Here is an 18901-nt window from a genome sequence, read left to right as displayed (position 1 = left end):
ATACAGGTGTTAGAGATCCTCAACAGGCGCTTCGTTGAAGATCATTATTTTTCAGCTATTTGGTGAGTCCTTCTTATATTCGGAGGAACTCTTTATCCTTTAATTATTGTTGGGAATTATGTTTCTTTTAAGGTAGCCATGGACATGTCATTGACACCATCTAAGAGTATTAGAGGCTTCATAGACATAGTTTAATGATGTAATTGGAGTAGTTCTCCTTTGAAACTACTTCTTCTAAAAAAAATTTCTTCTTTCATTAGATGTTGTTAATGGAGAGCCCATATAAGTATTCTTATTAAGTCTTCCTCTAATGAACGAATAAGTGATGAGACCAAGTGGTTCTCTCAGAGGCCAGAGATAGTTTCTGAGTGCCGTTCACGCCTAGAGTACCCTCTCGGAGCGTGACATTATGTTATGTACAATACCCAAGAAAAATCGAAGTTGGATCCAAAATCTAGGGAATACACTTTCTTAGGGTATGCTGATGGAGTCAAGGGGTATTGCTTGTGGGATCCAACAGCCTGCAAGGTGGTAATCAGCAGGGATGTTGTATTTGTTGAAAATAAGATACAAGCAAAAGAAGGTAGCACTTCAAAAGAAAAATTAGAGACTACTACAGTTGAAGTTGAAGAAATAGAAGAAGTTCCAGTTTCTTCTGAAGCAGCACCAGAGCACGAAGAACAAGAGCAAGCTAAGATTGAAACTCCACAAGTTCGAAGGTTAACTAGGGATAGAAGAGAACCAGGTTGGCACTCAGATTATTCTATGGAGAGCAATTTGCATACTGTCTATTAACAGAAGATGGAGAGCCTTCAACTTTTCACGAGGCTATGAAAGGCCAAGAATTATCTCTGTGGATGGCAGCAATGCAAGAAAAAATTGAAGCTCTTCATAAAAATAAAACATGGGATCTTGTTCAATTACCACAAGGAAGGAAGGCCATTGGAAACAAATGGGTCTACAAGATCAAACGCAATGGTAATGATCAAGTGGAGAAGTATCGTGCAAGATTAGTGGTGAAAGGATTCGCTCAGAAAGAAGGTATAGACTTCAATGAGATATTTTATCTGGTGGTTCGACTCACAATAATTCGAGTGGTCCTAGCGATGTGTGTTACATTTGACTTGTACTTGGAGCAGTTAGATGTCAAAACTGCATTTCTTCATGGAGAGCTTGAAGAAGAAATTTATATGCTCACACCAGAAGGTTTTGAAGAACAGAGAAAAGAGAACTTGGTTTGCAGGTTGAACAAATCTCTATATGGCCTCAAACAGGCGCCGAGGTGTTGGTATAAGAGATTTGATTCCTTCATTATAAGCCTTGGATACAACAGACATAGTTCAGATCGTTGTGTTTATTACAAGAGATTTGGTGATGACGATTTTGTTATTTTGCTGTTGTATATTGACGACATGTTGGTAGCAGGACCCAACAAAGATCGTCTCACAAATTTAAAGGCATAGTTGGCTAGGGAGTTTGAAATGAAGGACTTGGGACCAGCAAACAAGATTCTAGGGATATAAATTCACCGAGATAGAAATAATAGGAAGATTTGGCTTTCTCAAAAGAACTACTTGAAGAAAATTTTGAGACGCTTCAAGATGCAAGATTGTAAGTCAATTTTTACCCCACTTCCTATTAATTTCAAGTTATCCTCAAGTATGAGTCCTAGCAATGAAGAAGAGATGATGGAGATATCTCGGGTACCGTATGCATCAACAGTGGGAAGTTTAATGTTCGCCATGGTATGTACAAGACCTGACATTGCACAAGCAGTGGGAGTGATCAGTCGATACATGGCTAATCCTGGTAGAGAGCATTGGAATATTGTTAAGAGGATCCTGAGATACATCAAGGGTACCTCAGATGTTGCAATGTGTTATGGAGGATCAGACTTTACTGTTAAAGGTTATGCTGATTCAAATTATGCAAGTGATCTTGATAAAAGCAAGTCCACCACAGGTTATGTGTTTACTCTTGCTGGAGGAGTTGTAAGCTGGGTTTCAAAACTGCAATCTATCGTGGCTACATCTACGAAAGAAGCAGAATATGTAGCAGCTACACAAGCTAGCAAAGAGGCAATATGGATGCAGATGTTACTGGAGGAACTCGGGCACAAAAAAGAGAAGGTTATTCTGTTTTGTGACAGTCAGAGCGCTTTGCATCTTGCAAAGAATCCAGCATTTCATTCAAGGACAAAGCACATACGAGTTTAGTATCACTTTGTTCGTGAGAAGGTGGAAGAAGGCAGTGTGGATATTCAGAAAATTCACACTAATGACAACCTAGCAGATATGTTTACAAAGCCGATCAACAGTAACAAATTCATATGGTGTCGATCTTCTATTGGCCTAGTAGAAATGTAACATCACAGTAATTGGGTAGAAAAGATGGTGTGAAGACTTAATTAATTCTCAATTAAATCTTCAAGTGGGAGAATGCAAAGAAAAGGAAAAAGGAAGTAGTAAGCAACAATTGTTGATTTCAACAATTGCAACTTTCAAAAGTAAAGCAAAAGGTCAAAAAGTAAAAGCAAGGAAAGAAAAAAGGGCAGCAAATGCGTTTTCATTTTGCCGTCCAACTTTTTGACTTTAATTAACGCTTAAAATTTTACACGTTTTCTTTCTCCTATAAATAGAGGGCCTCTTGCCCTCATTTATATCATCCCAGAAAGAGAGAGTAGTAAGAATACAAAGAGAGTTATACACCAAGATAAATATTGTAGTCTTGAGTGTCCTCTTTAGTAGTTGTTTCTTTTACAAGAGAGAAGTGTTAATTGTTGTTTTCTCCTTGTATTTGAGAGCAGTGTACTCCATATTTAATAGTGAGATCCTTCTACCCCATGGTTTTTCCCCTCTATCAGTTGGAGGGGTTTTCACGTAAAATTCTCGTGTCCAATTTATTTTCATATTAATTGTCATATCAAACTTTAGTTGTGGTGCTTCCTCCCCCAAACACCTTTTTCATTTTTTAGATTATGTGTATGAAAAATGGAGCATGGTTTACTCTTATTTTTCATAAAAGAGTTTGTTTTGTTTGAAGCTAGCCTTTTTCATTTCTTTGTATTTAGTTTTTAGCAGATCTTTTTGGCTTAATTACTAGAGTAACTTAGTGTTCCATGATTGAGATACATGGAAGGATGCTATCTACACACACACACACGAAATTGGTGAAAGTTATAGTAGACCACATCAACTTATTTTAAAATCGGAATCTATCTCCGATGAAGATAGATGACTACACGCAACGCACATGTCCGGAAACCAGGGGCGGACCCAGCATGTATTCAGGGGGCTCATCCGAATCCCCTTCGGCGAAAAATTATACTATTTATATATGATTAAAATATTTTTTTATGTATAAATAGTAGATGTCGAACCCCCTTCGACTAATTCGTGTGTCTACCTTTTTAGATTTTGAACCCCCTTATTAAAAATCCTGATTCCGCCACTGTCGAAAACTAGAATAATATGGAGAAATATTTATTAGAACTACAAGCAAATATGATGTATGGATCATATATATTCAATATTCTGTCACGTTATCAGAAAAAAAAACATATTCATATAATTATGTTCCTTTAGTGGGCCACCACATTTTCCTAATATTGGGAGAGTATTTAGACCAAATCAAAATAATTTAAGAGTGTAATTGTAATTCATCATAATTTAATTGTGTTTCAATATCTTATCTCTAATCTAAATGTATAATATTATGAGTTTGTATTTTTGTATAGAAAAGAGGGAAGGCATCTAAATTCGTTATTAGCTGGGAATAATTACTGCTTATTATTTTAGAATCAAATATGTGTTATTGACAGGAGAAAAAAAACATGATACGTAATTTGTAATTTGCAAATATCTTTTTTTGCGCGAATTAGTTAGTTTTTTCGCGCGAATTAATGAAGCTTGACAACAACTTTTATTTTTTGATATGTATTATGAATATTAATTGTCTTTTTTTTGTGTACTAAAATTGACCAATATTTTTTTCTGATTTCTTAATATCTATGAGCTCGTTTGGTAGAGTTATTAGGATAAATAGTCTATGTATTATGTATGGTATTATTTAGTACTATGTTTGGTAAGAATTTCGGATTTATGTATTGCTAATACATGAATTAATTATACACCCTATTTGGTATACCTTTCATTTGGTGGTATTAATAATACATAGAATTTAATACCATGAGATTAATATATGTAAAGACAAAAATACCCCTCAAATTCTTTTAATCATTTTGTTAGTTTTTTTGGTTTTATGTTTTATATTTGTACTAGTAAAATTATTTAGATAAATTAGCTTACAAATGTTATTATATAGAGAGAGTTGTGTGTTATTAAATAAAATCCAATACAAATCAATACAATATTTGAAATGTGAGTTGTTTGACATTTACTAATTGTAAAGGCAAATATATAACCACATGACATTTGTGATCTTAATTGAATGTATTATTTGTTGATATATATGTGATTTTATGATTATTTGTATTTTGTTACTAACTTGCAACATGACATTTGTGATCTTAATTGAATGTATTATTTGTTGATATATATGTGATTTTCTGATTATTTGTATTTTGTTACTAACTTGTAATATGACGTTTGTGATCTTAATTGAATGTATTATTTATTGATATATATATATATATATTTCTGATTATTTGTATTTTGTTACTAACTTGCAACATGACGTTTGTAATCTTAATTGAATGTGTTATTTATTGATATATATATAATTTTTTGATTATTTGTATTTTATTACTAACTTACAATATGACGTTTGTGATCTTAACTTGAAGCAATGCTTTTACGGTTACAAGAACATCCTGTGGGTGAGGAAAACTCCTATCTGCATTCTTCATAAATCAAGTGTGAATCTGCACATTCTGTTGGAGTGAGGAAGCAACTCAACTAAAGTTTGATATGATGAAAATATTGAAAATAAATTGGACACGAGAATTTTACGTGGAAACCCCTCTAAATGATAGAAGGGAAAAACCACGGGGTAGAAGGATCTCACTATATTTTGTGGAGTACACAGCTCTCAAATACAAGGAGAAAACAACAATTAACACTTCTCTCTTGTAAAAGGAACAACTACTAAAGAGGACACTCAAGACTACAATATTTATCTTGGTGTAAAACTCTCTTTGTATTCTTACTCTCTCTTTCTGGGATGATTTAAATGAGGGCAGAATGCCCTCTATTTATAAGAGGAACAAAACGCATAGAAGACGTGTTGCCAGTTTTTCTGTCAAAAGTTGCTTTTGGCAACTTTGACAATTCTTCCTCCTAGCAGCAACTTTTGATTCTGTCAAAAGTTGCTTTTGGCAACTTTGACTATTCTCTAGCAGCAACTTTTGACCACATTCTCCCACTTGAAGATTTAATTGAGAATCAATTAAGTCTTCACACCATCCTTTCTACCCAATTACTGCAATGTTACGTTTCTGCTAGGCCAATAGAAGATCGACACCATATGAACTTGTTACTGTTGATCGGCTTCGTAAACATATCTGCCAGGTTGTCATTAGTGTGAATTTTCTGAATATCCACACTGCCTTCTTCTACCTTCTCACGAACAAAATGATACTGAACTCGTATGTGCTTTGTCCTTGAATGAAATGCCGGATTCTTTGCAAGATGCAAAGCGCTCTGACTGTCACAAAACAGAGCAACCTTCTCTTGTTTTTGTCCGAGCTCCTCCAGTAGCATCTGCATCCATATTGCCTCTTTGCTAGCTTGTGTAGCTGCTACATATTCTGCTTCCGTCGTAGATGTAGCCACGATAGATTGTAGTTTTGAAACCCAGCTTACAGCTCCTCCAGCAATAGTAAACACATAACCTGTGGTGGACTTGCTTTTATCAAGATCACCTGCATAATCTGAATCAACATAACCTTTAACAGTAAAGTCTGATCCTCCATAACACATTGTAACATCTGAGGTACCCTTGATGTATCTCAGGATCCTCTTAACAGTATTCCAATGCTCTCTTCCAGGATTAGACATGTATCGACTAACCACTCCCACTGCTTGTGCAATATCAGGTCTTGTACATACCATGGCGAACATTAAACTTCCCACTGCTGATGCATACGGTACTCGAGACATTTCCATCCTCTCTGCTTCATTGCTAGGACTCATACTTGAGGATAACTTGAAATTAATAGGAAGTGGGGTAGAAATTGACTTACAGTCTTGCATCTTGAAGCGTCTCAAGATTTTCTTCAAGTAGTTCTTTTGAGAAAGCCAAATCTTCCTATTATTTCTGTCTCGGTGAATTTGCATCCCTAGAATCTTGTTTGCTGGTCCCAAGTTCTTCATTTCAAACTCCCTAGCCAACTGTGCCTTTAAATTTGTGAGACGATCTTTGTTGGGGCCTGCTACCAACATGTCGTCAACATACAACAACAAAATAACAAAGTCTTCATCACCAAATCTCTTGTAATAAACACAAGGATCTGAACTATGTCTGTTGTATCCAAGGCTTATAATGAAGGAATCAAATCTCTTATACCAACATCTCGGCGCCTGTTTGAGACCGTATAGAGATTTGTTCAACCTGCAAACCAAGTTCTTTTTTTTCTGTTCTTCAAAACCTTCTGGTTGGAGCATATAAATTTCTTCTTCAAGTTCTCCATGAAGAAATGCAGTTTTGACATCTAACTGCTCCAAGTACAAGTCAAATGTAGCACACATCGCCAGGACCACTCGAATTGTTGTGAGTCGAACCACTGGAGAAAATATCTCATTGAAATCGATACCTTCTTTCTGAGCGAATCCTTTTACCACCAATCTTGCACGATATTTCTCCACTTGATCATTACCATTGCGTTTGATCTTGTAGACCCATTTGTTTCCAATGGCCTTCCTTCCTTGTGGTAATTGAACAAGATCCCATGTTTTATTTTTATGAAGAGCTTCAATTTCTTCTTGCATTACTGCCACCCACAGAGATGATTCTTGGCCTTTCATATCTTCTTGAAAGGTTGAAGGCTCTCCATCTTCTGTTAATAGACAGTATGCAATATTACTCTCCATAGAATAATCTGAGTGCCAAGCTGGTTCTCTTCTCTCCCTAGTTGACCGTCGAACTTCTGGAGTTTCGATCTCAGCTTGCTCTTGTTCTTCGTGCTCTGGTGCTGCTTCAGAAGAAACTGGAACTTCTTCTATTTCTTCAACTTCAACTGTAGTAGTCTCTGATTTTTCTTTTGAAGTGCTACCTTCTTTTGCTTGTATCTTGTTTTCAACAAATACAACATCCCTGTTGATTACCACCTTGCGGGCTGTGGGATCCCACAAGCGATACCCCTTGACTCCATCAGCATACCCTAAGAAAATGCATTCCCTGGATTTTGGATCTAATTTTGATTTTTCTTGGGTGTTGTACATAACATAAGCAGGACTTCCGAATATATGTAAGCGAGAATAATCAGCTGGTTTTCCTGTCCACATCTCTATTGGCGTTTTCAGATCAATTGCGGTTGATGGTGAGCGATTGATCACATAACAGGCGGTTTTGACTGCTTCTGCCCAGAATGGTTTTTCCAACCCTGCAGTTGCCAACATAGCTCTTGTCCGTTCCAACAAGGTTCTGTTCATCCGCTCTGCTACTCCATTTTGTTGTGGAGTATATGCCACCGTGAACTGTCGTTTAATACCTTCTTGTTTACAGAAGTTATTAAATTCATCACCAGTGTATTCTCCTCCATTATCTGTCCTCAAACACTTGATCTTTTTCTCAGATTCAAGTTCCACCCGCGCTTTGAATTCTTTGAAAACTGAAAAAACATCTGCCTTCCTCTTGATTGGATACACCCAACTTCTCCTGGAGTAATTGTCGATAAATGACACAAAATATTTCGCTCCTCCTAGACACTCCACCAGTGCTTGCCAGACATCAGAGTGAACCAGATCTAGTATTTCCTTGCTTTTAGCAGAGGAACTGCTAAACTTCAGTCTATTTTGCTTACTGGTAACACAATGCTCACAAAAGGGTAGTGAAACCTTTTTGAGCCCTGGAAGAAGTTTTTGCTCAGCAAGAATCTTCAAACCTCGTTCCGACATATGGCCAAGTTTACGATGCCACATCATCGTTGATTCTTCAAGTGAACTTGCTGACGCGGTTGATGCTTCTCCTTCTTGGTGTGTTTCACCTTTAAGCACATATAGATTTGCAGCAAGTTTTTCTGCTTTCATCACTACAAGCGCTCATTTGGATATTCTCATGACTCCACTATGAGTCTTATATGAACATCCATTATCATCTAGTTGTCCTAAAGACAATAGATTCTTCTTCAAGTCTTTTACATGTCGTACCTCCTGGATGGTGCGAATCGTGCCATCATACATCTTTATTTTGATGGACCCAATACCAATAACATCCAAAGCATGATTGTTTCCCATGAACACAGATCCTCCTGAGATAGGATTATATTGATAGAACCATTCTCTCCTGGAAGTCATGTGCCATGTTGCTCCTGTGTCCATGATCCAGACATCAGCAAAACGTTTTCTGCCTTCATTATTTGATATTGCCTCACTGCATAAAATATCGCCATCATCCGAGGTACATGCAACATTCCCTTAAGCATTTGATGGCTCAGGGTGTTCACTCTTCTTCTTGAACCGACAATCTTTCTTGAAGTGCTCTTTCTTGCCACAGTTGTAGCACTTGATATTCTTCTTACTCCTTGATTGAGATCTGCCATGATTGTGACTCCCACTGGGGCCACGTTCCGTTGGTCTTCCTCTCACCATCATCAAAGCTTCAGCTTGTTGCGAACTTGCTTGTCTGTCTTCCTTATTTTTGCGCTGATTTTCTTCTTCCAAGACAGCAGCTGCAATTTCATCGAAAACTAGACTGTCTGTATTGTTCGTCAGGTTGATGATAAGTTAATCATACGAGTCAGGCAGACTTTGAAGTAGAAGCTCCGCACGTTCAGTCCCCTCTATTTTGCAACCCATTGTTGTAAGTTGCGAAAACAGAGTATTCAAAGTATTGATATGTTCAGTAACTGACATGGACTCTGCCATTCGAAGAGTATACAATCTTCTTTTTAAGAAGATTTTATTATGCAAAGACTTGGCCTCATACAATCCTGGAAGAGTATCCCATATTTCCTTCGCCGTCCGCTTTTCCGCTACACTAGACAACACTTGATCAGCCAGTGCCAAGTGTAGATCAGCAACTGCGTTGCTGTCTATGTCATTCCACTTGCTGTCATCAGCAAAGTCTGCGGGCCTGCCTTCAATTGCAGCTAAGCAATTGTCTTTTCGCAATATCGCTTTTATTTTCATTTTCCACAATGAGAAATTAGTCCCATTGAATTTTTCAACATCAAACTTTGTTGTACTCGACATTGTTATTTGCTTCACACCCTTCTAGATCGTTTCTGAATATTTTTGTGAACAATCGTGACAAACTGTACCGTCACCGAAATTTACTATTCACGTGAATAGTACTATTCACCGAATTTTACTATTCATGAAAAGTTACTATTCACAGGTAGTATCTTCGCATAAAATAGACAGAATAACCGAGTGCTCTGATACCACTGTTGGGGTGAGGAAGCAACTCAACTAAAGTTTGATATGATGAAAATATTGAAAATAAATTGGACACGAGAATTTTACGTGGAAACCCCTCTAAATGATAGAAGGGAAAAACCACGGGGTAGAAGGATCTCACTATATTTTGTGGAGTACACAGCTCTCAAATACAAGGAGAAAACAACAATTAACACTTCTCTCTTGTAAAAGGAACAACTACTAAAGAGGACACTCAAGACTACAATATTTATCTTGGTGTAAAACTCTCTTTGTATTCTTACTCTCTCTTTCTGGGATGATTTAAATGAGGGCAGAATGCCCTCTATTTATAAGAGGAACAAAACGCATAGAAGACGTGTTGCCAGTTTTTCTGTCAAAAGTTGCTTTTGGCAACTTTGACAATTCTTCCTCCTAGCAGCAACTTTTGATTCTGTCAAAAGTTGCTTTTGGCAACTTTGACTATTCTCTAGCAGCAACTTTTGACCACACATTCTTGCATCCCTCTTCTTCTTTTTTTTCCGAAACCATAAAATTGCATCAAAGTGCCTGAAACCAGAAGGAAAGGAATACGAAATTAATATATAAAAATGTTGAAAATAAGAATATTGTTGTGTATTGGATGTAACTTTCAAGTGGGCAAATTAGATGTAATTTTCCAAGTGGGCCCCACTTTTAAGTGGGCAACTTACCCACTTGGTATTTGTTCTTCATCTTGTGCTTATATATAGGCAAGGTTGATGTAAATGAAAAGATAGAACATAGAAAAAAAATACTACAATACACGGCAAAAATCTTCTGCTCCTCTTGTTTTCTTTTTTATCTTCTCCGCATTAATTTGTCAAATTAGTTTATTTTACACGTTATCAGCACGAGCCTCTGTCGCTTTGAGCTATATTTTTAAGAAGGTAACAAAAGAAAAAAATATGGATATGCCTCAAATTTTGTTTGGATCAATGATCAATCACGAGAATATTTGTGTAATTGATAGTGGAATAACTCATGCTATTTTTAAAGACGAGAAACATTTTTCCAACTTGTTTAGAAGAAAAGAAAAAGCTACTACAATTTCTGGTAATTCAAAAATGATTGAAGGCTCCAGAAGAGCTACTATAATTTTGCCTAATGGGACAAAAATTGTTATAGAAGATGCACTATTCTCTTCTAAATCCCCAAGAAACTTGTTAAGTTTTAAAGATATCCGCAAAAATGGATATCATGTTGAGATTCTAAATGAAATAAATACTGAATATATTGGTATAACCAAGAGTGTCTCAGGCCAGAAATATATTTTGGAAAAATTATCAACTTTGTCGTCTGGCCTATATTATGCAAAAATTAGTGCAATTGAAGAACATATGATCGTAAATCAGAAGTATACTGATCTAAATACATTTGTGCTATGGCATGATCGAATAAGTCATCCTAGATCAATAATGATGAGACGAATCCTTGAAAATTCAACTGGACATCTGTTAAAGAACCCTAAGATTCTTACGAATGATGAATTTTCATGTGTTGCTTATTATCAAGGAAAATTAATTGCCAGACCATCGACCCTGAAGGTTGATATTGAATCTCCTGGCTTTTTAGAGCGTATACATGGAGATATATGGGGACCTATTCATCCACCTAGTAGATTGTTTAGATATTTTATGGTCCTAATAGATGCATCATCTAAATGGTCTCATACGTGCCTCTTATCATCTCGCAACCTGACATTTGCGAAGTTGTTAGCACAAATAATAAGATTAAGGGCGCAATTCTCAGATTATCCAATTAAGGCCATTCGCCTTTATAATGTTGGAGAATTTACATCCCAAGCTTTTGATGATTATTGCTTATCAATTGAGATAAAAATTACATCCTGTTGCTCATGTTCATACTCAAAATGGCCTTGCAGAGTCATTTATTAAGAGCCTACAATTGATAGCAAGGCCTCTACTAATGAAAATAAAATTGTCAATTACTGTTTGGGGTCATGCTATCTTACATGCAGCAGCACTTGTACGTCTCAAACCGACACATTATAATAAATACTCTTTGTCACAATTAGTATTTAGTCATGAGTTAAATATAGCCCATCTATGAATTTTTGATTGTGTGGTATACGTGCCTATAGCACCACCACAACGTACAAAGATGGGCCCTCAATGAAGGTTGGGCATCTATGTTGGGTTTGACTCATCCTCCATAATTCGATACCTTGAACCGTTAACTGGAGACTTATTCATTGCTCGATTTGCAGATTGTTGGTTTGATGAAATAACTTTTCCGCCATTAGGGGGAGAGAAAAAAGGACCTGAAAAAGAAATTGAAAAAAAATTACGTGGAAAGTTTCACCACTATCTCATTTTGATCCACGTACCCGCACATGTGAGAAGGAGGTCCAGAAGATCATCCATTTACAGAAAATAGCAAATCAAATGCTAGATGCATTTACTGATTTGAAACGGATAACTAAGTCACATATCCCTGCAGTGAATGTGCCTATCCAAATTGATGTCCCAAAAGGACTATCTACTAGTATCATAGCTTCTGAATCCTAAAGCGTGGTAGACCATTGGGTTCAAAGGATAAAAATCCTAGAAAGAGAAGAGTGAGGAATAATAAAAATTATACTACACAAGAACCTCCTGAAGAAGGTCAAGATTTGAGTAATCCTGATATTCCTGAAGAAATCAGTGGACCCAATATTTAAGTGAATGAAGAACTTTCAATAAGTTCTACCGGTGATGAGAAAAATTTAGATCGATCAAAAATCACGGTTGATAATGTTTTTGCATATAATGTTGCACTTAACCTCATGTAAGATAGTGAAAGTATTGAGCCTAAATCCGTCAAAGAATATCAACGTAGATGTGTGGCCAGAATAACAAAAGGCAATTCAATCAGAATTAGACTCACTTGCTAAATGTGAGGTTTTTGGACATGTAGTCCAAACCCCTAAAGGTGTGAAACCGATTGGCTATAAATGGGTTTTTGTGCGAAAATGAAATGAGAAAAATGAAATTATAAGATACAAGGCAAGCCTTGTTGCACAAGGATTCTCTCAAAGACCCGGGGTCAACTATGAAGAAACATATTCACCTATTATGGATGGAATAATATTTCGATATCTCATCATTCTAGCTGTATATAAAGATCTTGAAATACATCTAATTAATGTAGTTACAGCTTACCTTTATGGTTCACTTGATAATGAAATTTACATGAAAATCACAGAAGGATTAAAATTGTCTGAAGCATGTAATAAGTCTCGAGAGATGTACTCAATGAAATTGCAAAAATCATTATATGGTTTGAAACAATCAGGGCGCATGTGGTATAATCGCCTTAGTGAGTACTTAATAAATGAAGGCTATATAAATGATGTCATTTGTCCATGTGTTTTTATTAAAAAAATAGAATCAGAGTTTGTTATAATCGTTGTTTATATTGATGACATAAATCTCATTGGAACCCCTGAAAAGGTCCAAAAAGCGATTGAATATCTAAAAAAGAATTTGAAATGAAAAACCTTGCAAAGATAAAACTTTGTCTAGGTCTGCAAATTGAACATTTAGCAGATGGGGTCTTTGTCTACCAATATGCATACACTGAGAAAATATTAAACCGATTTTATATGGACAAAGCACATCCATTAAGTACTCCAATGATTTTTCAATCACTTGAAGTGGAAAAAGATCCATTTTGACCTCTAGAAGAAGATGAAGAACTTCTTGGTCCTGAAGTACCATATCTTAGTACAATTGGTGCACTTATGTATCTTGCTAATGCAACCAGACCTAATATAACATTTTCTGTTAATTTGCTGGAAAGGTATAGTTCATCCCCAACGTGAAAGAATTGGAACGGTATCAAACATATTTTGCGATACCTAAAGGGTACTATTGATATGAGTTTGTTTTATGCTAACAAAGGTTGTGCAGACCTTATTGGTTATGCAGATGCAAGTTATTTACCAGAGCCACATAGAACTCGATCTCAGACAGACTATCTATTTACACACGGAGGAACTGCTCTATCATGACGATCTACAAAGTAGTCTATTGTTCCTACTTCTTCAAATCATGCTGAAATAATAGCAATTCATGAAGCAAAGAATGTGTGTGGTTGAGATCGATGATTCAGTTCATCAAAGAAAGATGTGGCCTGAAAAGTGATGTCAAAGTACCCACAATTATATTCGAAGACTATGCCGAGTGCATAACTCAATTGAAAGGTGACTTCATAAAGGGAGACAGAACGAAACATATTTCACTAAAATTATTCTTGACACATAATCTTCAGAAGAATTGTGATATTGATGTACAACAAGTTTGTTCAAGTAATAATCTTGTAGATTTATTCATAAAGGCATTACCAACATCACCTTTTGAGAAGCTAAGATATAAGATTGGAATGCGTCTTCTCTAAAATATCAAATGATTTTTTTATCAAGGGGAGTAAAATACACGTTGCACTCTTTTTTTCTTAACCAAGGTTTTGTCCCATGGGTTTTTCTGGTAAGGTTTTTAATGAGGCAGCACTTAAGGCGTATTATCAGATGTATGTATTCTTTTTTCTTCACTAGGCTTTTTTCCACTGGTTTTTCCTAGTAAGGTTTTAACGAGGCACAACATCTATGGATATTGAAAATAACTATATATATAGTTATTCTTTCGCTAAAAGTTTTCTTTTATATAGACATCTAAGAGGGAGTATTGTGTATTGGATGTAACTTTCAAGTGGGCAAATTGGATGTAATTTTCCAAGTGGGCCCCACTTTTAAGTGGGCAACTTGCCCACTTGGTATTTGCTCTTCATCTTGTGCGTATATATAGGCAAGGTTGATGTAAATGAAAAGATAGAACACAGAGAGAAAATACTGCAATACACGGCAAAAATCTTCTGCTCCTCTTGTTTTCTTTTTTATCTTCCCCGCATTAATTTGTCAGGTTAGTTTATTTTATAACAAATATTTCATATCTAAAAGCAGCATTCGTGATTTTTTTAATCGGTATAAACAGCTCATTTGCAACATAGTAGTGTTAAACAAAACTTATAGCAGTAATAATTTGATCAAGTGTTTTCTCCAATTAATGATAAAAGGCAGCCCAGTGCACTAAGCTTCCACTTTATATGGGGTCCGGAGAATTGAAGATCAGACCACAAAAGTCTATTGTGTGGAGTTATTACCTTGCATTTCTACAAAAAGTTGTTGCCACAGTCTTCCGTTAATGATAGTAATACAAATTAACTAGTTTGCTTATCAATAAAGGCAGGGTACTAGTTACTGGTGAAATTTTTCGATGTCCTATTCATCGATATCAGTAACGAGGAAATAAATATAGAAAAATGCTCACTGATGGTATGGTAATGTACCTGTGAGAAGGATGGCTTCAAAATTCTTCTAACAAGTGTCCTTAGAAACCCAAAAAACAATCTGACAAGAAATAGGTAAAGCATTTGAGTCATTTTCCAAAGATAAAAATACACTAAACAAGTCAGATTGCATCATGTTGGTGCCAAGGAGAAGAAATTCAAGCACATATATACTAATCTAACTGCTCGGTTGGTTAAAGCATGTAGTATGTGGTGCATGAGATAGTTTTTCAAAAATATGACAGAGGCCCTCATGCTTAAACATGGATTCTAGTATGTTATCCTCTGACTCGGAACATGAAGGATCCATCTTGACTTCAGTCCTAGACAAAAGTACATCCGAATGATATTTTTTTCTCGTTTGTTGTTCAATCTTGTCAACCTCCCATTTTGATATCACTGGATTGTAAACATGCACAAATTTTGTCTGACCATTCCTGTAGGCTCGACTGATTGCTTGCTGTTGTACTGAGGGATTCCAGAGAACGTCAAGCAAAACCACTCTTGAGGCCCCTACAAGACTTATTCCTTCTGAACAAGCTTTAATCGATGCAAGAAGCACTTTTACATCACTGTTAGGGTCATTAAGAGAATTTATTGATATTTGTCGCTGCTTTACATCAAGTTTTCCATCCATATAGAGAATCTCCCGCCCTAAAGTCCAGTCAAAGAGAGAACTGAGTTGCTCCTTGATCAGGTTTAGAGGATCAAGTAACTGGCTAAATATTATAACCCTCTCCTTCGGCCCACCACAGAGTTTAATTAGTTCAACAACAAATTTCATTTTAACTCCAATATCTGGATCCAATCGACATTTTTTTTCTTGTAGCTGACTTTCTAACTCAAAGAACTCCTTCCTCTTTGCCACTAATGAAGGATGAACAGAGATCAGAGACACCATATTTTGTTCGTAAAAGGAGCTTGGATTCTCTGGAATTCTTTCAAGCATCTCCTTCTGCAAATCTGTGGGCTTCAAGTGTATCACGGTATCCCTTATACCTGGAAGACTTACCTTCTTTACATTTTCACTGCATCTATGGACAAATGGTGAAATAATATCCCTAATCTCTTCCAATGCTCGGGCATTCTTGTCAATGGAACTGCTAAGAGAAGCCCATTTCTGCTCCAAATCTGCAGCAAACTTTGGACTAACTACACAAAGAGTGTTGTACAACTCTTTGATGTTATTCTGGAATGGAGTTCCAGACAAAAGTATGCGCTTCTCTGTTTCAACCTTTTTCAAAGCTTTCCACACAAGGCTTTGCTCATTCCGAGCAGTGTGCCCTTCTTCAAGGACCAGAAGACCAGGTAATTTTAGAAGGATTTCTCTAATCTCTTTGGCATAACCGTCTCCATCATCTCCCGTGAGAATCCTGAACAAGTCATAGCTGATTCCCAAAACACTCTTACTTTTAGCCCAGGATCTCAACTTCACCATACGTATAAGCTGTGGATTTTTTCTCCCTGTATGGGATAAACAGTGGAAGACACTAGCAGTAGCTTCATCTTCCTGGAAAGAGAAATCTTTGTTGTTCATGTTGTGGAAGGGAATGTCCACCTCCCATTTCTGGAACTCGTATTCCCAGTTAAGAAGCAAACTGGAAGGAGCTATGATTACAGGTCGACACTTTGGAAACAACTTCAGAAATGACTGAAGAAATACTATGGTGAGTCGGGTTTTTCCGGTGCCAGGTGGATGTGAGATTATGCATCCTCCCTTACTATCAGATAGGGGCTCTCTCAGCCTCTCGAGAATTATATCTCCAGCAATATTTTTCCACATGAACTCAAATCCTCCACGTTGATGAGGAAACATTGTTGCTTTGGCATTTGAGGGAACTAAATCCCACACAGTTCCTTCTTCATAAATAGGAGAATCCTGTACTGTAGACGAATCCGAAAATCTGAAGCCGTCAACATCCAAGAATGATGGCGACTCTCTATAATATTTTCTTCCGTGCCTCGCTCGAGTTCTCTCAGCCTGCAAATTTTACATAAGTTCAAGAATTTAGTGAACCAAAAATATAACAACAGATCTTGAAATTGTGTTCCTAATTGAAAAAGAGAAGTGCTTGACATGACAAAACTCGTATACTTACAAAAGGAGGGAAGATGTATTTGATCTCCAAATGCACGTGGGAACAAACTTTACATATGAGTCCAATTTGTTCATCTAGCACAAGATGATGGTTCCCCATCTCACAGTCGCTTATGTTTCCACTCTGCATCGGCAAAAAAGATGGATTTGTAAAGCCAATATGTGATTCTAAGATACACATATCCATTTCAACAAAAAGATTTTCAATTTCCTTTTCCCATTCTTCTTTCTCCGGGGGGAGAGGTTCCTCGTCTTCAAACCGGAATACCAAAGGAAGTGTTTCATTGACAGGAACCTGTTCCTTCTCTTCAGGAAGATTGAGTTTATCATGATCATCAACATTTATTATAGAATCAACAACGAACTTCAGAAATTCAGAATCTTCAAGAATCTTCTTCCGAGACTTTTGAACAGCATCCTTTTGATAAACATCTTTCGCTGAGTCATCAACCTCGCAGTCCTCTTCAGACGAGGATTTAGACTCTTCGTCATCACTAAGAAGAATCGGGCTACTACAATTTCGATGGTTTAACTTCTTTTTGGACTTAGAAAGTGAGCGCGGTCGAAGAATATATGCTCGGCCTTTCTTGTGCTTTTCACCCTCAACAACAAGCTGAGGTACTAGTCCTTGATTTGACTCCTTTTTTCCTTCTTCATTGTTTTTGGGATAGCTCGGATCATCATGTTCTGATTCCTCATCATCAAAATCACTTCTTATATCATCAGAACTTGATGATTCAATCATTCGATAATTCTTGCCTTTGAGGTCATCATTACCGTCATCACTTGAAGCTTCGAATTCTGACTCAGAAGATGAGGTTGTATCAGTTAACTCTTCTGATTCGTCATCTGTCTTACACATGCTTGAGGTAGATGAAACAACCTCATCTGTTACATTCAAAATATGACTCCTTAACCCAACACTGGACCAAGATCCTGAAGTATTTACAGCAGCCACCTCCTCCTCCTCAATGATAACAAAATCAGGATCACTCTCCTCCTCAGAATCATCATCAGATATTTCCTTGACGAAAGGACGTTTTGTGATGGACTCACAAGTTCCTGGACTAAGCTTCCTCCTCCCATTCTTTTCAACATTTCTCATCACCCTTGCTTCTTCTGATTTTCTCTTATCACCTCCAGAACCCTCCACCGTCTTTCTTTTCCTCCCACGACTAACATTTTCTCCAATATTAACATTCACAGAACAAGTCGTTCGATTACCACTTTGACTTAACCTGTTTCTCTTCTCATATAACTCGACAATTTTTTTTAATTTTTTTTGTCTAGTCCTCCTCTTTGAAACAGAGCCATCCCCTGAATCCATCTTCCACCTGAGTCAAAATATTCAATTTGATTGATCAAAAAAAAAGAAGAACGGTCACATGCATACACACACTAATATAGCAAGAGAAAAAAGAAACATGACTGAGATAATGTCTGCATTTTGTGACACATTAAAAACTGTCTTTAGCTTCAAACCAACTAGGATGATATCAAGTGTGAACACTTGAATCTCCTAACCTTTTTTTGTTTTATTTGAAAAATAATAAAGTTACAATACAACTAGACAAATAGCGAAATATCCAACCTTACCAATCCAAGAAGGATCATATGATGTGAGGCTATTGCGAGAAGGCCAAAACCTATGCAAGAGATACATTATGGTCAATCACGAAGATATCTTGCAAAGCTCACCTAGGCAGGTCAATAGGCATTGTAATGACAAAGCCATTACGAGAAGGCCAACTTGATCAAGCCCCAAGGGCTCGCTCCCAGAGTGATTCATAACAGTTCCCTAACTATAAATAAGTGAGAGACGAGATAGAAATGGATGAGAAAGTTTGGAATTAGCCCATCGAATTTTGAACTTTGAAAG

General features: G+C 36.7%; 1 protein-coding gene across 1 annotated transcript; it reads right to left on the bottom strand.

The window, feature by feature from the left end:
* Positions 1-15102: 15102 nt before the first annotated feature.
* Positions 15103-18349, bottom strand: LOC129891725 (SNF2 domain-containing protein CLASSY 4-like). Its single transcript, XM_055967183.1, has 2 exons — positions 17024-18349; positions 15103-16905 (listed from the first exon to the last, which is right to left on the bottom strand). Exons 1-2 carry the CDS (start codon positions 18347-18349, stop codon positions 15103-15105), a joined length of 3129 nt encoding a protein of 1042 aa, XP_055823158.1.
* Between the last annotated feature and the right edge of the window lie 552 nt (positions 18350-18901).

This window comes from Solanum dulcamara, chromosome 1, assembly GCF_947179165.1.
Source record: "Solanum dulcamara chromosome 1, daSolDulc1.2, whole genome shotgun sequence".
Lineage (NCBI taxonomy): Eukaryota > Viridiplantae > Streptophyta > Magnoliopsida > Solanales > Solanaceae > Solanum > Solanum dulcamara.
The sequence above is the reverse complement of the archived record's forward strand: the minus strand, read 5'-3'. Positions and strand labels throughout refer to the sequence as shown.